Raw genomic sequence first — 26,365 nt, 5'->3', positions numbered from 1 at the left:
GAGTTTTGTGGAAGATCTGATTGGGGAAAACAAAGGAGAATCTTTCAACTTCAAAGTAAAAGCATCAATCCAATGCAAATTCTTATTCCCAACCCCAAGAAAGGCCCACGGCCAGTGAAGGAGACCAAGAGAAAGCCCCACCCATAAGCCTCTGGGTCCTCATCAAAACCCCAAGGATGGAGGACTCTCAATCCTGGAAGCTGCCCCCAAAGGAATGGGGTCAGAGTGACCAGCTGTCGAGAAAGGAGGGAGGGAGGGTGGGTCAGGACAGGACCCCTTGTGGCCAGCATTCTTGAGTCCTTTCCATCTGGGGTTGCCCCTAGGATGACAAGGTCAGGCATGCCGCCCAGGGTTCCAGCTGCACCCTTATGTCCAGACTCCATGCAAATGGGGCTCTCCTCCTGCTCATAAAGGAGGGCCCAACCCCGCATGCTGGGGAGACAGCCAGAACCCACGTGCCTGAGACAGGACCCCAGCGGCTCCACCATGGACTTGGTGCCAAGCTGCGTTTTCCTCCTGATCATTCTTCAAGGTCATTCTCAGGAGAGGGGAGCGCTGAGACCTGTGCCTGTGCCTGTTTGTGCTTCCATGTGATTCTAAGTCCCCCTGTGTCTCTGTGTTTGCAGGTGTCCAGTGTGAGGTGCAGCTGGTGGAGTCTGGGGGAGGCTTGGTGCCGCCTGGGGGGTCTCTGAGACTCTCCTGTGCAGCCTCTGGATTCACCTTCAGTAACTACTGGATGAGCTGGGTCCGCCAGGCTGCAGGGAAGGGGCTGGAGTGGGTCTCAGACATTAATGGTGATAGTAGTACCACATACTATGCCGCCTCTGTGAAGGGCCGCTACACCATCTCCAGAGACAACGCCGAGAACATGGTGTATCTAGAAATGAACAGTCTAAGAGCTGAGGACACAGCCCTGTATTACTGTACACAATATACCCAGTGAGGGGAAGTCAGTGTGAGCCCAGACACAAACCTCCCTGAGGGAGGCAGCAGGGCTGGGCTGCAGGGAGCGTCCAGGACACCAGGGGGCGCTCAGGAGCAGCAAAGGCTGGGTCCCAGCTCAGAAGCTGTCCCTGGAGGGGTTGTGAGGGTTTCCTATAGGAGTCAATGCTTTCTTCTCTCCTAGTGTCCCTGGGGCAGTTCCTGCTTCCTTCTTTGTGTCTTTAATTAGATTCTCTGCAGGCAGTAAAGCAGGAAGGGGCTGTGTTTCAGATCTGGTTGACTTCTCATCTGCGCCCTTCCAGTCACCATGTCCCTGATGGTTGCTCTCCAGCTTGACCAGGAAAACATTGTAGGGTTTCTCTTCCCCCCTCACTTAGAGCGATGTTCCCCTCCCTCCCCCACAGTACTGAGGTGGGAATGCAGAGTCCAGGCCCCAAACCTCACCTGAGGGTGATCAGCCCCTCCCTCTGCCCTCAGAGGAGCCCTTAAGGGGCAGTTAGCCACTTGCCTCTCACTGACATGGCTGCACATGGATTTAAGGTCTGACCCTGCGGGTGCTGCCCCTCCGTCAACCTGGGAGGTGAACCCAGCTCTCAGAGTGTCCTGGAGGGAGGCAGTTACAAGGAATTTCATGTAAATCCCCTACGTCCCTTTCCTTTGATTGCTATGTACAAATACAGATGTAACCCTCCATTCTCCGTAGCATTATCTCAATTCATTGAGGTTCTGCTTCACGGCATATGTCAACAGTTTGGCTCAAATAAACTCACAAAAATTATTTACAGGTCTGAATTATATTATCCATTATCACGAGAATCTGCTGAAGGAGACATGGTCCCCACCCACCTCTGCTGTGCCTCCAGGCTCCACAGACAGCACTCCATCCTCACCCTCTGTCCTCTGCCACCCACATTCTCCCACCATCGGTGTGGCTGTGCTCTGCCCTCTCCTTCCCGCCTGGTAGGGTTTTGCCTTAAATGCACCCCCACGCCATCCCCTCATGCCCATCTCCTGTGCCAGGCCCTCCCTGAGAAACTAGGGCCAGGGCCACTCAGGCGACCTGAAGCCAGCCTCAGCCACCCTGTTGAGTCCACGTGCAGTGCCCACGTGTGATGTCATGTGTGGGGGCCCCACCTGTGTCAGGTGGAGACACAGCTGAGCACTGAGCTCAGAGCACCTCCAACAGCTCACACCTGTGCTGAGGGAACCTCCAGGGGCCCCTGAGCTGCAGAGCATCGTGGTGGACAAGCCCGTGGCCACTGGAATCAGAGGGCAGTCAGGGAAGGGCTGGTGCTGAAGCAACTATCTTATATAAAAACTACTGTTTGAAATTTTAACCCTGATATTTGGCTTCTGTAAATACTTGCTTGCTTAAATAATAAGGAAAAGAAGACTACTCCCACCTCAGAGAGGCCATTAAACCTTCCCCAGACGAAGTTATCAGTGCTGGCACCAGGCCAAGCCTTTGGTTGAGGTCTCAAAGCCCCAGCACATAGGGCTCTTTAAGAACTTGCAAAGGGGACCGGAACAGAACCCCATATTTGGGAGACAAAGAGGGTAAAAAGGTATAAATACAGGAAACTTCCTGTGTGACTTCGCCCAGAATTCTAGAGACATTTTCCTCTGGGCCCGAGCATAATAATAATAATAATAATAATAATAATAATAATAAGTGTAACTCCATCTCTCTAAGTGTTGCTTGGTTCTTCTCCGATTTTCTGTAACATTAATGGTTCCCTGAAACATTGAGAAATAACCATGCTTTGCCTTTTGGCCTCAGGTAAATGGGCCAGGTTTGGGGCCCGGGGGAGCTGGATAGGCCTCCGGGAGGCGCTGTTCTGATGGTTTAGCAGAATTGTACTGGGGGACTCTGGGCACTCCCGGACCTCAGCCCAGGACCCAGCTGGCATCTGGAGAGAGTGGATGGACACTTCTGGACCTGTCGTCAGAATCGGTAAGGTAGGGGCCCTTATCAGTCAGGCCCATTCCGAGTGAGTGGAAGGGGGAGCTTGATCACCTCCCTGGAAGTCAAGGACTTCCTCAGGCAAGTTAATCAGGAATCAGGTGGACTGTTTAAACTCCGGGTAAATATCTGGTAGAAGTCAAAAACTCGGACTATCTGGTATATAAATGTGGGACTCTGGAGGGGAGTGAATTCAGATTTGATTAAGGAAGTATGAGTTCACTCTGCTGTTTGTTTGTGTGGGACTAGCCAATTTGCTACCAAGAAGGGGGACTGGACGCAGTCTTAACTCCTCCGGTAGGTTCTCACCGAGACGTTGGTTGAGAATTCTGTTCTGGGGCATGGGTGCCGGGGGTGCCCACAAGCCCATCTGGGGAGTTGGGCATTGTTTCGTTTATCTGCTCAGCTCCAGTCTGTGCTAGTCTACTGAAAGAGTGTGAGTATGTATGTTTGTCTGTCTTTGCATAATTATCTGCTCATTAACTGGTCTGTGTGAGGCAAAAGCTACATTGTGCCTTCTGGCTGTACACATGAGAGTATTTGTTATCTCTTTCTATTATTTAATTTGCTTAAAGATAGGTCGGACCTGCTGTGAATGCAAAAGTCTCTAGCAGCTGCGAGTTTTCTTTTTCTCAGTCTTTTGCTCTCTGTCAGAGAGGGAATCAGCCCACTTAACTAATAAAAATTTCTGTCTCTCCTTGTATAAGTAAGGGTTTCAGTTTGCTCTGATTGGTGAATTTGCTGTATTAAATTGTAATTTTTAAGTTCTAGGGTTAATTTAAGGGTATAAATTTGTGAAATTTCAAAGAACAAAGAACTTTTATTTATGGCTATTCCTATCTCTTTTGGTGGACAGAGACTTCCAGGGGCAGGGCTTACAGCTCCGCAGGGCGGAGAGATTTACAGGCCTAGTCCCTGCCTATGACATCATAGTCCAAAGTGAGCCACCTGAGGTGGAACTAAGGCTGAAGTTATTATGAACTATTAATGGACCCCATTAACGCTGGTTGTGTGTCTTGTGCAGTCTGTTGTCTTCGTGGTTGTGTGTTTTATTTGACTTGCCGTTTTCACTTATTTATTAGTATCCTCATAGAGGACATAACTTAGTCTTTCCCTTCCTCCCTCATGCTGATTCTGATAGTATCTGTAACTGGATTAATGATCTTTTCTTTCAGGAGGCCCTCCAAGCTTTCAGTCTGAAAGAAATTTCCCTACACACCCTTATCCTCATCTGCTATCTTTCCAGGCAGACTAAGAGTCATTTTTTCCACAAATCGGACCCCAGCCTCCAGGAGGAAGGACTACTACAGCAGTAGTCTGTAGTTTCTATTTCTACCCTCTGTAGGAATTGTCTTCCTCTGACTCACAATAGGAGAGGGAGAAAAGCAACGGGCCCTGGGCTGGGGGACACAGGGGGGAGGGGTGTTGGCAGTTAATTATGAAGCAGGGAGAGATAGGTTTTGTTGATTTTTACTGGCTGCAGACCACTCTGCTGGCGTAGGGGTCTGGTCCAGGTGCCTTATCAGTACAACACTAGATTCAAGGTTGCAAGTTTTCTGCAAGCACAATTAATATTTCTCTGCCTGTTTTATTCTTTTTTAACCCTTCCAATACTAAGTTAGATTGATACAATATACTTGAAATTGCATAAGGAAAAATATAGCATTTTTTTACTAGACTAATTAACCTGTTCTTAGTTTTATCACAGAAGGTCTAGATATATTTTCGTTTTTTTTAATATCAGATGCATACATTCTTTATTTTATTTTTTAAATAAATCTTTATTGTTCAGATTATTACAATTGTTCCTCTTTTTTTCCCCCATAGCTCCACTCTACCCGGTTCCCACTCCACACTCTGTCCTTACCTCCCCCCAGAGCCACTGTCCTTATCCATAAGTGTATGATTTTTGTCCAGTGTCTTCCCACACCCCCCACACCGCTTTTACCCCTTGGGAGAATTTTCAGTCCACCCCCTTTCTATGCCCCTGATTCTACTATATTCACCAGTTTATTCTGTTCATCAGATTTTTTTTTCATTTGATTTTTAGATACACTTGTTGATAGATATGTATTTGTTGTTCATGATTTTTATCTTTACCCTTTTCTTCTTCTTCCTCATCTTAAAGAATACCTTTCAGCATTTTATATAATACTGGTTTGGCGGTGATGAACTCCTTTAGCTTTTCCTTATCTATGAAGCTCTTTATCTGACCTTCAATTCTGAATGATAGCTTTGCTGGGTAGAGTAATCTTGGTTTTAGGTTCTTGCTATTCATCACTTTGAATAGTTCTTGCCACTCCCATCTGGCCTGCATAGTTTCTGTTGAGAAATCAGCTGACAATCGTATGGGTGCTCCCTTGTAGGTAACTAACTGTTTTTCTCTTGCTGCTTTTAATATTCTCTCTTTGTCTTTTGCTCTTGACATTTTAATTATGATGTGTCTTGATGTGGTCCTCTTTGGATTCCTTTTGTTTGGGGTTCTCTGTGATTCTTGGACTTATCAGTCTATTTCTTCCACCAGGTGGGGGAAGTTTTCAGTCATTATTTCTTCCAATAGGTTTTCAGCATCTTGCTCTCTCTCTTCTTCTGGCACCCCCATAATTCGGATGTTGGTATGCTTGAAGTTGTCCCAGAGGCTCCTTACACTATCTTCATATTTTTGGATTATTTTTTCTTTTTGCTTTTCTTGTTGGGTGTTTTTTGCTTCTTTGTATTTCAAATCTTTGACTTGATTCTTGCCGTCCTCTAGTCTGCTGTTGGATCTCTACATATTATTTTTTTTATTTCAGTCACTGTATGTTTAATTTCTAGTTGGTCCTTTTTCATATCCTCTAGAGTCTCACTAAATTTATCGGCCTTTTCTAAGAAACTCTTGAAAAACCTTATAACCGTTGTTTTGAACTCTATATCAAGTTGTTTGCTTTCCTCCATTTCTTTCATTTGTGATCTGTTTCTTTGTCTCCACATTTTGGCTGCTTCCCTGAGTTGATAGAGTGGCTTTGTGTGCTAGGTGTCCTATAGGGCCCAATGGCTCAGCCTCCCCAGTTACCTGAGGTGGACACTCTTGGTGCAACCCTTTGTGCGCTGTGTGTACAGTCTTGTTATAGTTAAGCCTTGATTGTTGTTGGTATCACTGGGAGGAATTGACCTCCAGGCCAACTGGCTGTGAGGATCAGCTATGTCTATGATGGGAGAACTTCTGTGCTGGAGACGCCCTTATGAGGCAAGACTTGCTTCAGTGGGGCTTTGGTGCTCACTGAGTCTACCCCCTGAGTGTGTCCCTTATGGATCTGAGGAGTTTTATTGTGGATGGTCCTACTCTGACCCCTGGGTACACTGACTCTTGGATCTCCAAGGAAGTGCTAATTTAGCCTCTGCCTGAGGCCACCCAGCAGGAGCTATGGAAAGATCTGCAGATTTCTCTTCTTTGTTTGGGTTTTGGAGGTGCCCAGATGGGGGCCCAGCTGTGAAGAAACCCAAGCTGCTGAGGGGCCTTGGTCCTTCTTTTGGATGTTCCGGGTCTCTCTGACTCAGCTGCAGTTTGTTAGGTAAGTTTAGATTTCAAAGGACCAGGCCATTCATATGCAAAGCCTCTGCACACAGCTTGTATGGGACAGAGTCTCAGGGCTGAGCACACAGCAATGGCTTCCCATCAGCCCTGCCCTAAGAGGCCCCCGGGTCTCAGTGTCCCTTCATATTCACTGCAAGCACAGCTGGTCCATCCACTCTTTCCAGCCGTCTTGATTTTTGACCCTGATTTTTGACAGCTGGTCCATCCACTCTTTGCAGCCGTCTTGATTTCTCCTAGATATACTTTCCAGGTGGGAGTGGCAAAGTACATCTAATTTAGCCTCTGGCCTGCATAGTTTCTGTTGAGAAATCAGCTGACAATTGTACGGGTGCTCCCTTTAGTTCTGCCTGCTGCCAGACAGTCCAGTTTCTCCCCATATGAGTCTGGGTCCCCAGAGTCTCGCCCAGAATTGGAGTTCAGAGCAGTCGGGAGCTTGTGTCTCCCTCTGGATTGAAAAAGCCAGCCACATACTCAGTTACCAGCCCTCTCTGCATGCACGCTTCAGTACCTCTGCACTTTACCTCCACAGCTCCTCTGAGTCTCAGTGTGCTTTTCTCTTCCCTTCTAGTTGTAGAATTTCCACTTAGCCAGCCTTCCTGTGGTTCTGGATGCTGTCCGTTTTGTCTTTTAGTTGTAGTTTTGAAATTGTTGTGCGAGACAGCAAGTTCAGGTGTTTACCTATGCAGCCATCTTGATTTCTCCTAGATATATTTTCTTGAAAGCAAAAGTACATTTAAAATGTGTTCATAAATATTAATCTAAAAATGCTGACTGTTCACTTTTGGTTATCATTAAAGGATTGAGGTTTCTAAGAATAAAGAATACTAATACATTTTAAACAACAACAAAAACTAAACTCACAGAAGGCAAGTAGAGGAGAAATGGAGCTGAAGTCCGAAGACACCCTGGTGATTTAGAACTGGTTGTTAGGCAGACTCAGCCCCCAAGAGCCAGGTGAAAGAAGCCGGGGGGGGGGGGGAGAGGAGGGGTGCTGGATGCTCGAGCTGCCTGCAGTGGCCCTGGAATTGGCCTCAGCAGCTAGAAAAGCTGGAGACAGCAGACACTTGCCTGACACTAGATCTGCCCTGCTGCTGCCCAGTGAGCAATGAGCGTTTTACAACAAGCAATACAAGACTTAGACCTTTGGCTTGCTGGCTACAGCAGTTAAACCAGAAGCCAGTGACTGCTACTAGCCTTCCTACAGCCCCAGGAAGAGAGCAGTGAGCCGGGATCTGTGAAAGCAGCAGATAGAGCTAGTGAAAGCTCCCTGTTTTCAAATGTACTGAAAGGGTTCAATACCTGTTGCTGCTGGAAGAGGAGGGGCTGAGATCCCTTTCCAGTGCACTCCCTTGGGAGAGGCCTGGTCGCTGCTATGCCACAAAGGGGACAGGTGGAAAGAAAAGGGACCTAATACCCAAGCCACTGCCACAGAAGTGCTTTGCAATACGCAAAGCTGTTTCTAAGGGCAACTCTGGCTGTTTTGGACTGGCAGCTTAAAGTCAAAGGGCAAAGGAAAGGCGCTCTCCCCGGACGGGGGAGCCTTCAGGACTTTGTGGGACTAGCCGAGACCGTGTTGGGTTAGGAGGACTGGAGGCTGCATATTGAACTTATAGACTGCAGTTTGCTAGGCAGAGGTCCAGGCCCAGTTGTATAGGGGTTAAGCTGCCTGTGTAGAGCAATACGACTTTCTCCCATGCCAGAATACATTTTAGGGAAATTGGACAGACTGTGTTTGTGGCTAGAAAGAAGAACTGACTGCCATGCACAGCCCTGACAATGGCCTGCAGAAAATTGTATAATAGAATTATATGATGCCTGTGTTTTCATGAACATGACTCCAGAGAGACAAAGATATTTTTGCTTTTATAGGAAGGTAAAAATGGACTTTAGTCACCTCCCTAAGATGTTTGTATAGACCTACCATGTGTCATGTTTAGTAGAAGATTTAGCTGTTAGAAGTGGCCGCTGTGCCAATGTTATACTTCATTATTGGCAAAGAAAAATACCCATCAGGTTTTGGTCTCTATTCAGAGACAGTTGGCAGCCTGTATACTGCCTTGCAGGCCTGTGTGACCATGCCCATGTCAGGGGTGGCACAAACCTCAACTTTAGGAAACTGGGGGAGGCCTGTTTGGAACAGAGGGAAGTAGTGAAGTGGTGAGTACTAACCCTCTGTTACAGGAATTACAGACCCTGTGAGGTCCTGTGACATGTGAGACCCTGTGAAGGGATAAAGCTCCCTTAGTCTGTTCTGAGAGGGTGTGTCAGCCCTCCCAGAGACCATATATAGTTTAAGGACAAGTCAGGTAGAGGAAACCCTACTACAGGGACAGCTGTAACTGTCTATTTGAATATAGACACATTTTTAATTTCTTCATGCCATTTGAAGACAGTTTTATTACTCTGAAGAATCCATAAAAAGACTGACAAGGAAAATCAGAAGATCTTAAAGCGGGTCTGTATATTTTTCTCCTTATATAATTCCTCCAAAATTTGGAAATACTTAATAAATAAATCATGGCACTACATTTCTTTCCATAAATTCAATAAGACAGGTTTCCAATAGTGGTTTTATTGACCGGAAACTTTGACTCAAGTAACATGTTTTAAAGAGCCCTGTCTGGACTCTGAAGACTTGAAGCCAATAAGAGTGCCATGGAAAAAGCCTAGTATCCTGCTTGGGAGCCCTGAAAATGGCTGGTGCTGGAGCGTCAGGCCCATACCCTACCATCACTGGCCGTTGGTCAGAGTAGAAGGGGAGCAATAAGGGCGCCTCTGCATCCCTACAGAACCCCCACGGACTCTGGGCCGCAAAGAATAGGAGGGCTACTGAGATGGGCCTTAATACCTAGGGTGTGGGCCCAGGTGGAATCGTTGCAGGTGAGGGATTCACCTAACTCAGCAGATACTGCTGGCAGGCCTGATGGCACCTGGATGACTTGGCTTCCTGGCCCTATGGGCACACTAAGATTCAATCATGAAATTCCAGCAAAGGTAGTCAATTGCCATTCTTATTGTGTTTATGCAAAAGATCAGGCCAAATTGAATACAATAGATAAGTTGGTCTTGATTTAGCTCTTTTAATAAAAATAGAGGTAATTTTGAGGAGAAAATTTTTATTTCAATCGAGTTTAAAACTGAAATGTTTTCTTTCCCTTCCACTGGACCATTTGTTACAGTTTGTCTCCGCCAGGTCACAAGCCCACCTCCTTCTGTGCCCAGGTCTCATCGTCCCTGTGACAGACAGCAAGGATCTCTTGGACCTGAGAGAAAACTCCATCCCTCCTCAGCACAAAGCAGCTACAGAAGAAATTCAACGTCCATTCTCCCTAAAAGAATTCAAAGCCAGGATCCTTGAGGTAATATATTAGGCAGTTAGACAGATATGAGCAGAGCAAGGACGATAGACCAACTAGCGCTACCAGATGTAACTAAGCCTTCCCATCTCTACGTATGTGAGACAAGAGGCATAGCCAAAGAGGTACTCACTCAAAGTCTCAGCCCGGAGAAAAGGCCGGTAGCCTATTTGTCCAAAAGACTTGACCCCTTTGCATTTGGGGGACTTACTTGCCTCTGGGCAGTAGCAGCCACAGCTATGCTTATTAAAAAAGCAACTAAGTTAACCCTAGGGCAGGAACTAATCCTAACTACCCCACATGAGGTCGGGGCTTTACTCTGGAACACACTGGAGTGCTGGATGTCAAACAATCGAGTCACCCAGTTTCCGGCTCTCTGGTAGACAAAAGAAAAATCAGTAACAATTTATACTGATAGCAGGTATGCATTTACAATGGCTCACATACATAGTGCTATTTACAAGGTAAGGGGGAACAAGAGGGAACCGGGCCACAGATGAAGTGGCCTGGGAGGCTGCCCTAAAACCAGTCGGGCCTCTACAGATTCTAGTGACTCTTCCAGACCCTGACCTACCCAATCTAGAAAAGCTGAAATCCATAACCAATCTTTACTCAAGTTCTTATAGGCTTTACAGTCTACCCAGGAAGCAATCCAGAAGCACATCCGAGATGCTTTGCCTGTACCAACTTCTGATCCGGTTCATCCCTTCCACCCTGGTGACTCTGTTTGGGTAAAGAAATTTGCCACACAAGGACTGACTCGTACCTGGAAAGGACCACCTCCATGGCAATCAAGGTCAACGGGATCCTGATGAGTCTTCCTCACACCCGGCTTAAGACAGCCCAACATAATAGAAAGTCCAGGACTCTTCAGACCCTCTAGAGCAGTGGTTCTCAACCTTTCTAATGCCACACGCTTTAATACAGTTCCTCATATTGTGGTGATTCCCAACCATAAAATTATTTTTGTTGCTACTTCATAACTGTAATTTTGCTACTGTTAATGAATCGTAATATCTGTGTTTTCCAATGGTGTTGGGCTCTACAGCAGCAGTTCTCAACCTGTGGGTCACGACCCACAGGTTGAAAACCGATAGCAGGGTCGCCTAAGACCATCGGAAAACACAGATATTTATATTACGATTCATTAACAGTAGCAAAATTACAGTTGTGAAGTAGCAATGAAAATAATTTTATGGTTGGGAATCACCACAACATGAGGAACTGTATTAAAGGGTCACGGCATTAGCAAGGTTGAGAACCACTGCTCGAGAGATTATTTCTGGCCCTCATTCCGGGCTCTTATCTTATAAAAAGGCCCATTGACTTTAATAGGCAAATAATTAATTCTATTAATCTTATAGTCCTCAGGGGTCAATATAACTCCCTCCCCAACAATGACTCAAAAGAGTCAATGATTTAACTCATGGACATAAAATCAGTGGGGAATGAAGCATCCATCTTATTATAAAAACTGCTGTTTGAAATTTTAACACTGCTATTCTGGCTTCTGTAAATGCTTGCTTGCTTAAATAATAAGGAAAATAAGACTACTCCCACTTCAGAGAGACCATTAAACCTTCCCCAGACGAAGTTATCAGTACCAGTACCAGGACAGGCCTTTGGATGAGGTCTCAAAGCCACAGCACATAGGGGCTCTTTAAAAACTTGCAAAGGGGACCGGAAACACCCCATATTTGGGAGACAAAGAAGGTAAAAACATATAAATAGGGAAAGTTCCTCCATGTTTGGGCCCAGATTTTGAGAGACATTTTCCTCTGGGCCCACACGGAATAAGAATAAGAATAAGAATAAGAATAAGAATAAGAATAAGAATAAGAATAAGAATAAGAATAAGAATGAGAATGAGGATGAGAATGAGAATGAGAATGAGAATAAGAATAAGAATAAGAATAAGAATAAGAATAAGAATAAGAATAAGAATAAGAATAAGAATAAGAACTGTAACTCCATCTCTCTAAGTATTGCTTTGTTCTTCTCCAGTTTTCTGTAACAGTGCCTGGTCACCTATAATGTTGCCAACGTTCTGATGAACAAAGCCATGGAACACAGGGAGCTCTGTGAATCCTAAAAGTCCAGGAACAGCCCAGGCTGTGTGGCTCATGGGTTGAACATTGACCTATGAACCAGGAGGTCACCGTTTGATTCCCAGTCAGGGCACATGCAAAGAATCCAGGAAACATCCCCTGTGTGGGGCATGCAGGAGGCAGCCAATAAATGATCATCTGTCATCATTGATGTTTATATATCTCTCTCTCCCTCTCCCTTCCTCTCTGACATTAATAAAAATATACGTAAATATATAAATAAAAATGTTTCAAGTTTGATTCCCTATAGAATCATATATGAGAGGCAACTAACTGATCAATATTTTCTCTCACATCAATGTTTCTCCCACTCTCCTTTCCTTTCCCTCTAAAAATCAACGAAAATATTCTCAAAGGATGATGAAAAAGAAGATCTATATCTATATATGTATCTGTATCTATCCATATCCTTGAAGAAGAGGCACATTGATTTTATCCCTAAGGAGTCACTGATTGTTCCCACATCCTACTTCCTGACCACCTCCTGCAGCACACCTCCTGCTGTGGAAGAAGAGGTCCCTGGGCACAGTGACCAGGACCCCAAGGAGTGCCTGGTTCTCTGAAGGCACAGTCAGCACCTCCTTCCAGGAGAAGCCCCAGAGACCAGGACCTCCCTTCACCTCTTGTCCTTTGTATATGCAGACACCTCCCATATGCAAATGCCCACATGGCACCAGACACACACACATAGTTGGCGTCCACTTAAATTCAGCGTCTCCTCATCCTGGAGATACTTTCCGGGGGACGAGGACCTCACCTGCAAGACATGACTCCCATGTGGCTCTTCCTCTTTCTGCTGTCAGCTCCCAGATGTGAGTGACTCAGTGCTTAGATGTGAGGAGATGGGGATCCTGCATCTGAGCCCAGGACTCACTGTGTTCTCTCTGTCCCAGGTGTCCTGTCCCAGGTGCAGCTTCAGGAGTTGGGCCCAGGACTGGTGATACCCTTGCAGTCCCTCTCCTTCACGTGCACTGTCTCTGGTTACTCCATCACCAGTTCTTCCTGCTGGAGCTGGGTCCGCCAGCCCCCTGGGAAGGGGCTGGAGTGGATAGGGCGCATATGTAGTGATGGGAACACTAACTACAGCCCCTCCCTCAAGAGCCGAACCTCCATCTCCCGAGACGTGTCTAAGAACCAGTTCTCCCTGCAGCTGAGGTCCATGACCACCGAGGACACAGCTGTGTATTATTGTGCAGGACCCACTGTAAGGGGAAGTCAGTGTGAGCCCAGACACAAACCTCCCTGAGAAAGGCAACAGGGCTGGACTGCATGAGGACACTCAGGACACCAGAGGGCGCTCAGGACCACAGAGCATGAGGACCAGATCAGGAACTGGGCCCTGGGGGAAGGGGCTATATTCTCTGAAGATCTGTTCAGTGGCTTTATTCTCCAGGAGTAAACACTCTCCTCAAGGACTCACTGCCTCTCCCCTCTATGCCTTACATTTCCTTTCACACCACCCCTTAGAGGAGGTCACTTCTCTGCCCCATTGATAGGTCAGAAGGAGCCGTTAATATTCCCTTTGGCCTCTCCTCTTGCAATTTTAAGGGAGCTATTGGGGATGTCCTTGGGCAGTGGGCAGAGAAACGTTATTGCAGCCCCAGCAACCAATAGCCTCTGCTGTGCTAACAACTGGGCAGTCTTCTGTCAGGAGTTTCTGGTGGATGAAACACATGAGAGCTTTAATCTTACAGAAAGGAACTTGGTAGTACTGCTCTGTATTTTGAATTTCTGGAGGATAAGATAATAACAACATAGGAAATGAAAAATATAGGAAGTAAGACTAACACTAAAGGTTAAACATAAGTGAATTTAAGGAAGTGTAATGGAAAATCCCGAAATGGAACACAGAATTAATTTTCCAAAAAATAGTCGCATCAGGAATGTAAGAGACAATTTAGCACTCAGATCTATATACATGTAATTGGAATCCCAGAAAGAGGAGAGAGGGGGCACCAAGTAAAATGTTTGAAGAAATTATGGCAAATAGTTTTTCAGAACTTGATGTAAACTATAAAGAGATCTAAGGACACCAAAGTGCCCCAAGAAGAATGAAAATAAACAACATTAAATCAAGGCACAATAAAGTCAAACTCATGAAATAGATAAAATGCCTAAGGGCAGTAAAGAAAAAACCACACATGAGTCAAGGAACAAGATTAATAGAAACATCAACAGTCACGTGATAAACTCCCAAAACCAGAAGACAGCAGAGTGATGACTAAAGAGCTGAAGGAGCATTGAAGGGACTTCAACATAGAATTCTAAACTAAGAGAAAATGTATTTCAAAACTGGAAGAAAATGAAATTACAAAATATCAAATTTTGTGAGATGCTGCTAGAGCAGTGCTTAGAAGGAAATGTATAACATAAATGCTTATGTTAGAAAAGAATAAAGATCTTTAAATCAAGAATATAAGCCTCAACTTTAAAAAATTGGAAAAGGGTGGAGAAACCAAGATGAAGGCATAGGTAAGCACCTAAACTGCTGCCTCACACAACAATTTCAAAACTACAACTAAAAGACAGAACAGAAAGCATCCAGAACCACAGGAAAGCTGACAGAGTGGAAATTCTAGAACTAGAAGGAAAGAGAAAAGCTAACAGAAAATCAGAGGAGTTGCAAAAGGCTGAGGTATGAAGACGTGCGCAGAGAGGAAGGGCGGCTGAGTGCCTGGCTGGCTTTCTCTGGCGGGAGGGAGAAGGAAGCCACCGACTGCACTGAACCCCAAATCTGGGCGAAACCCCATGGACCCAGGCTCATACGGGGGAGTCTGAACTGTCAGGTAGAGAGAAAGGCACACAGAGACTCGGAGACTCAGGGAAGCCTCGGCGGACAGGGGTCTGGAGGTGTGCGAGCTCGAGTGCGTGCAGAGAAGACTGACTGCAGAGGTTCCCGCTGGCTTTCCCTAGCAGAAGGGAGTCAGAAGCTCCTGACTGCACTGAACCCCAGTTCCAACTGCACTGAACCCCAGTTCTGAGTGAACCCCTGGGGACCCATGCTTATACGGGGGGATCTGGACTGTCAGGCGGAAACTCAGGGGAGCCACAAAAGGCAGAAGTCTGGAGGTGTGTGCGCAAGGGCAGGGATGATGGGAAGCCAAGACTGTCTACTCAGCCCTGAGCCTCCACTCCATTCAAGCTGCGCACAAAGGCTTTTGCAATTTTGCAAGTCTGGTCCTATAAGGCTGTCTCCAGCACAGAAGCTCTTCGGGTGTAGACATAGCTGATACTCACAACCAATTTGTCTGGAGGCCAATTCCTCCCAGTGATACCAACAACAATCAAGACTTATCTACAACAAGGCTGAACACTCAGTCCACAAAGGGGTGCACCAAGAGTGTCCACCTCAGGTAACTGGGGAGGCTGAGCCACTGGGCCATATAGGACACCTAGCACACAAAGCTACCCTACCAACTCAGGGAAGCAGCGAAAATGCAGAGACAAAGAAACAGATCACAAACAAAAGAAATGGAGGAAAACAAATGACTGAATATAGAGTTCAAAACCATGGTTATAAGGTTTTTCAAGAATTTCCTAGAAAAGGCCGATAAATTTAGTGAGACCTTAGAGGATATGAAAAAGGACCAACTAGAAATTAAACATACGCTGACTGAAATAAAAAATATTATACAGAGACCCAACAGCATACTAGAGGAATGCAGGAATCAAGTCAAAGATTTGAAATACAAAGAAGCCAAAAACACTCAACCGGAAAAGCAAAAAGAAAAAAGAATCCAAAAGGTTGAAGATAGTGTAAGAAGCCTCTGGGACAACTTCAAGGGTACCAACATCAGAATTATGGGGGTGCCAGAAGAAGAGAGAGAGCAAGATACTGAAAACCTATTTGAAGAAATAATGACAGAAAATTTCCCCCACCTGGTGAAAGAAATAGACTTATAAGTCCAGGAAGCGCACAGAACCCCAAACAAAAGGAATCCAAAGAGGACCACATCAAGACACATCATAATTAAAATGTCAAGAGCAAAAGGCAAAGAGAGAATATTAAAAGCAGCAAGAGAAAAACAGTTAGTTACCTACAAGGGAGCACCCATACGATTGTCAGCTGATTTCTCAACAGAAACTATGCAGGCCAGATGGGAGTGGCAAGAACTATTCAAAGTGATGAATAGCAAGAACCTAAAACCAAGATTACTCTACCCAGCAAAGTTATCATTCAGAATTATAGGTCAGATAAAGAGCTTCACAGATAAGAAAAAGCTAAAGGAGTTCATCACCACCAAACCAGTATTATATGAAATGCTGAAAGGCATTCTTTAAGAAGAGGAAGAAGAAAAAAGTAAAGATAAAACTTATGAACAACAAATACATATCTATCAACAAGTGAACCTAAAAATCAAGTGAATAAAAAATCTGATGAACAGAATAAATCATTGAATATAATAGAATCAGGGGCATAGAAAGGGAGTAGACTGATAATTCTCAGGGGGAAAGGGATGTGGGGGGTGCGGGAAGAATCTGGACAAAAATCGTACATCTATGGATGATGACAGTGGGGGAAGGTAAGGGCAGAAGGTGGGGTGGGAACTGGGTGAAGGGGAGCTATGGGGGGAAAAAGGCGAAACAAATGTAATAATTTGAACAACAAAGATTTATTAAATTTAAAAAAATAATAATAATAAATGAATAAATTGGTAAAGGGTGAGAACCAATTTGGAGGCATAGATAAATGAATGTTCTCACTGCTTCCCACTACCACATGGGATGTACAACTAAAATAGAGAACAACCATCATTCCGGACTAGAGAGGTAAAGAAGAAAGTACACGGAGACTGGTAGGAAGGGTGGAGGTAGGCAACAGGCTAGTCTGACACTCACATGTGGTGTGTGCTTAATCAGGAGGGATATCTCAGCAGTGGAGGTCCCCTATGACAAGCAAAGGGTCCTAGCCCCACACCAAACCTCGAACCCGGGATTCCAGAGCTTGAAAGAGAAGTCCTCAAAACTTCAGGTTTGAAAAACCAGAAATGATTGTCTTTGAGTGACCCAGGCTGTTCCTCTTAAAGGGCCAGCACAGGAACTTACAGGGTCTTGCTTCCTCTGAGCTCCAGCCATAGGTGTTGGAATTGGGGGATCCTGAGACATACAGGAAATAACTGGATTGTCTGGCATTATGACAGGAACTTGAGGTGGCTTTCTCCCAGATAGGGCTGCTCATAGGAGTCATTGTTTCTGTGCTGGGACCTCCCCCTTTGCATAGCTGTCTGGAAGCCATATCTGAGATTCCATCAGTTTGGCTTGCAGTTTGTTCTTCCCTAGTGATTTCCTGAGAAACCACCCCAGCCAAATTGCAACCCCAGCCAAATTGTTTTTCAAAAGTTGATAAAAATGAAATTACCTAATATCCATTTTTATTAGATGCAGCCAGAGCAGTGCTTAGAGGGAAATGTATAACATTAAATGCTTATGTATTAGAAAAGAATAAAGATCTTTACATCAATAATATAAGCCTCCACTTTAAAAATTGGAAAAGGGTGAGAACCAATTTGGAGGCAGAGGTAAATGCATGTTCTCGCTGCCTCCCACAACCACATGGAATGTACAACTAAAATAGAGAACAACCATCATTCCGGACTAGGAAGGTAAAGAAGAAAGCACACCAAGACTGGTAGGAAGGGAGGAGGCGGGGAGCAGACTAGTTGACACTCACATGTGGTGTGTGCTTAATCAGGAGGAATATATCGGCTGTGGAGGCCCCCTGTGTGAGGCAAAGGGTCCCAGCCCCACACCAGACCTCCAACCAAGGTTTCCAGAGCTGGGAAGAGAATTCCTCACAACTTCAGATTGTAAAAACCAAAAGAATTTGTTTTTGAGTGACATGGAGGCCGCTGGAAACTCAGGCTACTCCTCTTAAAGGGCTGGAACAGGAATTTACAGGGTCTCACTTCCCCTGAGCTCCACCCGTAGGTGATAGAATTGGGGGATCCTGGGACATACAGTCAAGAACTGGATTGTCTGGCATTATGGCAGGAATTTGAGGTGGCTTTCTTCCTGACAGAGATGCTCACAGGAGTCATTGTTTCTGTGCTGAGACATCCTCCATTGCATAGCTGCCTGGAAGCCATATCTGAGGTTCCATCAGTGTGGCTCACAGAGTTTTCTCTGCCCTGGTGATTCCATAACAACCTGCCCCATCCTAATTGCAGCCCCATTCAAACTGTTTCCATCTACCTTTCCAATTGAATGGTCTGTCCTGGCTCAGGTTTCAGACTCTTCTAAAATCTCTCAACCACACAGCAACTAGCATGAGCATGCCCCAAAACTATCAATAAGCTGCCCAAGACACAGCACTAGCGCCAGTCTGCCATGCTTCACAACTGGTACTTGCCTGGGCACTTCCAAGCCCATACAAGTTTCAGCCATCTGCAGATCCCTCTGTAGCTCCTGCTTGGTGCATCCATGTAGTGGCTGACTTTTCACCTCCCAGGAGGCCCTAGAGCCAGTGCACCTGGTGGACAGGGTTCAGACCATAGCAGATTACAACTCTACACATCCAGGAGGAGGAAGAGAAGAATAAGGATGAGGAGAGGATCAAAGGAAGAAGAAGAAGAAGAAGAAGAAGAAGAAGAAGAAGAAGAAGAAGAAGAAGAAGAAGAAGAAGAAGAAGAAGAAGGAGAAGAAGAAGAAGAAGAAGAAGAAGAAGAAGAAGAAGAAGAAGAAGAAGAAGAAGAAGAAGAAGAAGAAGGAGGAGGAGGAAGAGGAGGAGGAGGAGGAGGAGGAGGAGGAGGAGAAGGAGAAGGAGGAGGAGAAGGAGAAGGAGAAGGAGAAGGAGAAGGAGAAGGAGAAGGAGAAGGAGAAGGAGAAGGAGAAGGAGAAGGAGAAAACATGAAGAAAACCCTAGGCAGTTTGGCTCAGTGGTTAGAGTGTAGGGCTGCTGACTGAAGGGTTCCAGATTTGATTCTGGTCAGGGGTACATTCCCCGGGGTGGTGGCTCAATCCCTGGTGGGGAACATGCAGAATGTGGCTGATCAGTGATTCTCTGTTATGATTGATGATGTTTCTCTCTCTCTCTCTCTCTCTCACTGCCTTCCTCTATGAAATCAATAAAAAATAAAAATATGAACAAAATAATGGCAATACATACAAACCTATCAACAATTTAATCTAAGAACTAAAATAAATGAACAAAGTACCTAATGACAATATTAACTTATGAAAAAAATAGAACCTGAGGCATGGAAATGTGGAACAGAATGACAAAACTCAGATGGAAGAGGGAGGGGAGAGTGGGAAGGGATGAACCAAAGAACTCATATGCATATGCATTACCTATGGACACAGACAGGGGTTTGATGAAGCCCTGGGGTGGAGATGGAACTGTTGGAGAGGTGATATGGGGGGTAAAGGGTGAACATTACTAATACTCTCAACAGGACAGATTTTTTTAAAGAAATTAGAAAAGGAAGATCAAAATCACATAAAATCAAGCACAAGGAAGGAAAAATAAATATGAGCAGAGATTAATGAAATTAAAACAGAAAAATAATAGAGAAAAATGAATGGTGCCAACAGCTGAAAATTTGCAAAGATCAAAAAAACTAATTAAATGCTCACAAGACTGGCAAAGATACAAATGACCAATATCAGAAATTAATTAGGAGATATAAACACATTCCCCAATGCATTCTTATTAGACTGTCATAATTTGTGCAGTCAGTATAAAGAAAGAGTAAACTACTGACCAACATCTCTTAACATATTTACTAAAATCCACAACAAAATATTAGCTAATTCCACCAGCAATATAAGAAAATCATACTACATCGTGACAAACAGGAATTATCCCAACAATTCAAAGCTGATCCAATATTTTTTAATCAACCAATGTAATCCAACAGGTCAACTGTGTAAAGAAGAAAATTCACAAGGTCATAAAAGTTGATACAGAAAAGTGTGTGACAAAGCACAACATTCATTCATGATAAACACGCTTAGGGAACTTGGATAAAAGGCACTTCCTCAGTCTGATCATGGGACTCCTGTAGCGACTGCATACTCGATTGTGGGAAGTTAAATGATTCCCCCTCAGATGGGGACGAAGTCCAAAAGGTCCACTCTTACCACTTCTATTCAACATTGAACTTGACATTTTAACAAGTGAAATAAGACAAGAAAGATGCATAGAGACACTCAAATGTGAATGGAGATACCAGGTGTCCCTACTTACAGGTGACATAGTTATCAAATGAATCGACTTCAAAATCAGGGCTCAATACACAGAAATGGATTTATTTGGAGACTTATAACTGCTGTGGTGCTGCCCCTGTGGGGCTGGCAAAGCAGCAGATAAGGAGACAGAACTGAGTTCTTGTGGGAAACCATCCACAGCCACACAGCGTTCACAGAGGTGCAGCCTCAAGGAGGAACTGGGCAGCACCACTTGTCACCCAGAGTTCACCCTAATCCCCTGGTGACTGGAGGGGCCTCATGTGTTTGCTCATTGACCTGATCCCAGGGAACATGAAACCTCCTGCCTCTTTAGGACAGGAAGTAGGTTTGCACCTGGGAGCCAGGAGCCCCCTGAAGTCTGGCTGCCCCCTTCCTCCCACAGAAGTGGGGACCCCTGGTGGTCACACATCAGAGAAGGTTCCAAAGTCCCCAGAAAACACACTGGTGTGTAAAGGTGGAGAGGTGCTCAGTGAGCTTTTAAACTGACATTGAACCTTACATGCATTTTAGAGGGAAGGGAGGGAGGAAGTCCTTGTCTCTTCCTGGCACCTGGGAAAACGGACTTTTCCCTAATTTAGGTTTGTATTTCCCTCAGCCCTCATGGGGCCCTGACCACCTGGCTTCTGGTGGGTCCCCCACAGCGAGGCCCAGCATCAGCCTGCAGGAGAGGGGGTCTGGTGGTTCTTCCTCATTAAGTCTCTGGACAGAGGCTCCAGCCCAGCTCCCCATGCACCCCTGTACCCTGGCACCTGGGGCTGCCCTTCTGGGGGCCTCTCCATCCTAGTTCCCCTCGTCCCAGCAACACAGACAGCCCCCAGGTCTGTTGGTCCACCTTCAGGACCCTGGCTGCCTGCATGCTGTGCAGGGGCCTCCACAGTGTTAACTAGACATGGTGGGTGGGGCCCTAGCCCATGCTGCTCAGTGGACAGAGCATCAGCCTGCTGACTGAGGGATCCCTGGTTCAAGGGCACGTACCTCAGTTGCACCCGGGATCCGTGCCTGCAGGAGGCAACTACTCAATGTGTCCCAATAACTCTCTGCCTTGCCTGCTCCCTTCCACTTTGTCTAAAAATAAGTGGGAAAATATCCTTGGGTGAGGATGAACAAAACTAAATTCATAAATGCAGGAATCTTTTTTTTTTAAAGTAACAAATAATAAGAGGAAACCCCGTCTTAGTACCAAGCCCAGGGAGGACCGTGTGCATGTTCCACTAGGAATGATGATGGAGCTCAGACACAGCTCAGTTTTTGAATAAAGAATTAAAGGGGCCTCACTCGGTGGGTGTGGCCATGGTGTGAAGCCTTTTGCTGTAAAAGCACGTTGGCCTCTCTGGGTCTACACCAGCGTCAGGATCCCTGACCCGTGTTGTCACTTTCCGTGGGCAGAGCCTGGGCATCAGGCTTTAGGCTGATCCTCAGGTGTTTCTCTGTGTTTATGCCTCGCAGGGGTTGTTGATGTTTTTCTCTCCAAATGCATTTTCCCACTGCTTGATGCTTGTACACCAATTTGTGTCCGGGTCTATCTTTCCAGATCCTTTAGGATTTTCCATGTGAATAATGACGTCATCTCTGAACAGAAAAGGTGCCTCCTCTCTGCGAGCCCCCTGCACCCTGGGGAGAAGCCAGGAGGCACTGGGGCGGCCCCTGCGGGTCACATCCTGGCATCCCACCCGCCAGGATCCCCATCCAGTTCCCAAAGCTGCCCCTGGGCCCTGGGAACGCCTAGGGCAGGTCTTCATGGCACACTCCCTGTGCCCAGCGTGAGGCACCTCATCAGGAGGCAAAACACCATCCCAGGACTATGTCCTTCCCCTGAGGGTCCCCGGGTCTGAGGATGCTCACCTGCGCTCTCTGCTCCCTGGCTCCACAGCTGCCCAGCACTGGGGGCCACATGTGTGTGTCTGACACACAAGTACATGGCCTGTGACCCCAGAACCTCACCCACTGTGAAGAAGGGGCCTCTGTCTTCCTCACTGAATTGTCCTTGTTGCCTAGAGGGATGCTGGTGTCTCACTGACCCTCAGTATTGGTGGAATGAATGAATGAATTAATTAATTAATTCCAATAAATTAATGTGGGTGAACAGGCTCTGGAATTGGTGTAAGGTACACATCGCCCACACCCAGGGGCCCCCTCTCAGCACCCTTGTCTGTGGCCCCTGCCTTGGGTTCCACTTGCCCAAGGACCTGGCTCTGGTGAAATCTGAATACAGAACTGAGGTCTGTGACTCAGTGGGCTGTGTGCACCTGGGGCCTTATATCAGTGAGCGATGCTCAGGCAAATGCCAGGCGTGGCTTCCTGTGTAAATACAGCCCCACTGGGGCCGCAGAGCCTGCTGAGTCTGGCTGACCCAGGGACATGGCTGTCTCCTTCCTCGTCTTCCTTCCCGTGCTGGGGCTCCCCTGGGGTCAGTGTCTGGGGACCTGGCGGATCACAGCCGTGTTCACAGAGACGGGGACTGATTAACCTTGTTGCTTCCTTCTGTCCCAGGTGTCCTGTCCCAAGTGCAGCTGCAGGAGTTGGGCTCCACGGTGGTACAGCCCTCGCAGACCCTGTCCCTCACCTGTGCCATCTCTGGGGACAGTGTCTCCAGCAACAGTGCCACTTGGAACTGGGTCAGGCAGCCCCCAGGGAAAGGGCTCCAGTGGCTGGGAAGGATCTACTTCAGTTCCCAGTGGTACAGACAGTACGCGCCATCTCTCCAAAGTCGGTTAGTCATCAACCCCGACACGTCCAAGAACCAGTTCTCCCTGCAGCTGAGCTCTGTGACCAGCGAGGACACAGCTGTGTATTACTGTGCAAGATACACAGTGAGGGGAAGTCAGTGTGAGTCCAGACACAAACCTCCCTGAAGGAGACAGCAGGTCTGGGTTGCAGGGGGCTCTCAGGACACCAGGGGGCACTCAAAACTAGCATATGGCCAGGACCAAGAGTAGGTGGAGAGTTCAGCAAAAATAACATTTCCTGCTCTGCCTTAAATTAGTTTTGCTCCAAAGCTCAGCCACAGAGCTCACAGAGGCCCTTTCCTATGTCTAGGTTTAGGGATTGTGTTTGTGAACAAAAAGGGGGCTCTGTGGAAAATCTGACAAAACTCAGGGACTGATAGGAACCTCACAGGAGGCTCTGATCACACATTCCGACCTGGTAAGTCCTGGAGGGTGGACACGCCTCAGGCCCATAACTTCTTTACTAAAAGGCTCCTTTTTGCCTTGAGCAACCCCATCCATGGATCCTGTGCTTCTGGGTTGACACACCTGTGATATCAGCATGACCACCCTCAGGAGAGCACCTCCTGGTAACTGTCCTGGCACCCAGTCCCCGCCTGGCTCTCTCCCTCCTCCCTGTCACCTTCCTCACCTTCCCTCCTGAACTTCAAATGCACACACTCAGCTTCAAATGGTTATTCTCTGTGCATTTGAGGTCTTGCTCCCCAACAGTTGTTACCAGTTTGACTCCAATAAAAGCTTAAAAAACATTCTCTCCATGTTTAGGCATTTCTTACACCAACAAATTGTCTTTTCTTCATTTACAACATACATTCATACATGTTTCCTCCCCGAGTGGAGAGGAAAGTGTTCACAATTATTACAAACCTGCAACCTGAATGGGATTCATTCTAACGAGTTCGCACCCTTTGGTGCACAGGCTGACACCCCAACCACTGAGCAACACCAGCCAGGGCTCCATTGTTAAAGGATGGAAGCTCTCCCACGTTGAGAGGCTGGGAACACAGGCCTTTTGCACACCAACAGCAGGGAAGTCGAGTGAAATCTGTGTTTTCGGCAGGCAGCTGCGTGCTTGTGACAGGGACAGCAGGTTTGAGATGGAGGCTGTGGCCACAGGGTCCCACCCAGCCTCTCCTCCCTCGTCACTTGTACAAGTTCAAGTTATTGATCGGGGAGAAATAGAATGTGGGGGACCAGCTAGAACTGTCAGGAATAGTAATCCTGCTCTGTTAACCGTGATTGTTTATTCTGATTAAAGAAGCACGTTCTCACCTGGCGGGCAGCCGCACGGGGACCTGGGAGCTCACCTGGAAGTGCAGCCCTTCCTCCCCATTTGGAGCTGCCGATTGTCAGGGAGAGATTCACAGCTTCCCTTGGAAGACCCCAGCCCTCTGCTCCCTGTCAACGGCCCCTTTGGCACAGCCTTTGGCTACTTCCCCTGTAAGCTTTTGTCCTTTTACCCAATACAAGCGGCTGGCTCATGGTGGGGGCAGAGCAGATTTCTGTGGATGGCCGCCGCGCTCCCATAATACCCACAGCATTGGAATAAAGGCTCATATATGATTCAACCATGTCTCTGCCTAAATGGCTCCAAGAGTGACAGGCAGCAGGGACCCATGCATTGTCCGGTTCCATATTCATGTGTGTGAGATTTGATTGGGGAAAACAACAAAGACAATCTATCAGTCTCAAAATAAAAGAATAATTGGAAAGCAAATTCTTATCCCCAAAGGAATGGAATCAGGGTGACTGGGTCTAAGGAAAGGAGTCAGTGAGAGTGGGTGAGGACGGGACCCCTTGTGGCCAGCATTCTTGAGTCCTTTCCATCTGGGGTCGCCCCTAGGATGAAAAGGTCAGGCATGCAGCCCAGGGTCGTGGCTGCACCGTTATATCCAGACTCCTTGCAAATGGGGCTCTCCTCCTGCTCATAAAGGAGGGCCCAGCCCCGCATGCTGCGGAGATACCCAGAACCCATGTGTCTGAGACAGGACCCCAGCGGCTCCACCATGGACTTGGTGCCAAGCTGCGTTTTCCTCCTGATCATTCTTCAAGGTCATTCTCAGGAGTGGGAGAGCTGAGATCTGTGCCTGGGCCTGTTTGTGCTTCCATGTGATTCTAAGTCCACCTTGTGTCTCTGTGTTTGCAGGTGTCCAGTGTGAGGTGCAGCTGGTGGAGTCTGGGGGAGGCTTGGTGCCGCCTGGGGGGTCTCTGAGACTCTCCTGTGCAGCCTCTGGATTCACCTTCAGTGACTACTGGATGCACTGGGTTTTCCAGGCTCCAGGGAAGGGGCTGGAGTGGGTCTCACTCATTACTAATACAGGTGGTAGCACATACTGTGCCAACTCTGTGAAGAGCTGATTCACCATCTCCAAAGACAATGCCAAGAACATGCTGTATCTGCAAATGAACAGCCTGACAACTGAGGACACAGCCATGTATTACTGTGCACAAAACACGATGAGGGGAAGTCAGTTTGAGCCCTGACACAAACCTCCCTGAGGGAGGCTGTAGGGCTGGGCTGCAGGGGGCGCTCAGGACACCGGGGAGGGGGGGCGGGGGGCTCAGGGTCAGCATGGGGCGCTCAGAACTACTGGACTGACTAAACTCAGGACTCACTAAACTCAAGAATCCAGCCCCAAAGGCATATGCAGGGATAGGCCAAAGAGGAGCATCCTTTACAAGCTTGTTTCCTCTTCATCATAAACAATAAAATAGCCCAGACGGTTTGCTCAGTGGACAGAGCATCAGCCTGCAAACTGAAGGGTCTCAGGTTTGATTAAGGTCAAGGGCATGTACCTCGGTTGCAATGGCCTCCCCAGCCCGGGTCCTGGTCTGGGCTGGTGCAGGAGGCAACCAATCCATGTGTTTCCTCACATGGATGTTTCTCGCTGCCTTCCCCTCTCTCTTCCACTCTCTCTAAAATCAATGGAGAAATATCCTCAAGTGAGGATTTTAAAAATCTATATTAATAAAAAGCCCGTGGCCGTCACACCGTGATGACATCATGACCAAACGAGCCATGGCTCTGGTTGCGGGCGGGGCAGGACATGAGCTACTGGTGTTGGAGAGCTAGGAGAGGTGGAGGGTTATGAGCAGCAGAGAGCTACCAGTGGCGGAGGGCGGAGCAAGAGCTATGAGCAGCGATGGGCAGGGCGGCCAGCTGAGGCAAGCAGAAGCGATCTACTCATGCACGATGTTGTGCACACTCTGCCTCTGGTAAATAAATAAAAATAAAATCATGACTCTCCCAGACCTCTGCTTAACCTGTTGCCACTGAGTCGCTGTTCCTTGGATCCAGGCCCTAAAGAGCAGGGTGTTTCCACTCTGCAGTGACAGGCAGGGGCAGGAGGTGGCCTAGCACAAAACCAGCAGACCCACTGTGACCTCACCCACTGTGACCTCACCCACTGTAACCTCACCCACTGTGACCTCCCCCACTGTGACCTCACCCGCTGTGTCCTCACCCGCTGTGTCCTCTCCCACTGTGACCTCACCCGCTGTGTCCT

The 26,365-nt window shown here is 47.0% G+C and overlaps 2 gene segments (V, D, J or C); both read left to right on the top strand.

Annotated features, from left to right (window-relative positions):
- The first annotated feature begins 486 nt into the window (after window positions 1-486).
- Window positions 487-943, top strand: LOC114229786 (immunoglobulin heavy variable 3-7-like). The segment is given in 2 exon segments: window positions 487-532; window positions 627-943. Coding segments are annotated over 2 exon segments (363 nt in total).
- Window positions 944-12,709: 11,766 nt separating this feature from the next.
- The window catches only part of LOC103301810 (immunoglobulin heavy constant mu-like), a 45,463-nt gene continuing 31,807 nt past the window's right edge, over window positions 12,710-26,365 (top strand). The window contains 2 exon segments of the C gene segment in view: window positions 12,710-12,755; window positions 22,624-22,953. Coding sequence covers window positions 12,710-12,755; window positions 22,624-22,953 — 376 coding nt within the window.

This window comes from Eptesicus fuscus, chromosome 24 (assembly GCF_027574615.1).
Source record: "Eptesicus fuscus isolate TK198812 chromosome 24, DD_ASM_mEF_20220401, whole genome shotgun sequence".
Taxonomy (NCBI): Eukaryota; Metazoa; Chordata; class Mammalia; order Chiroptera; family Vespertilionidae; genus Eptesicus; species Eptesicus fuscus.
The sequence above is the reverse complement of the archived record's forward strand: the minus strand, read 5'-3'. Positions and strand labels throughout refer to the sequence as shown.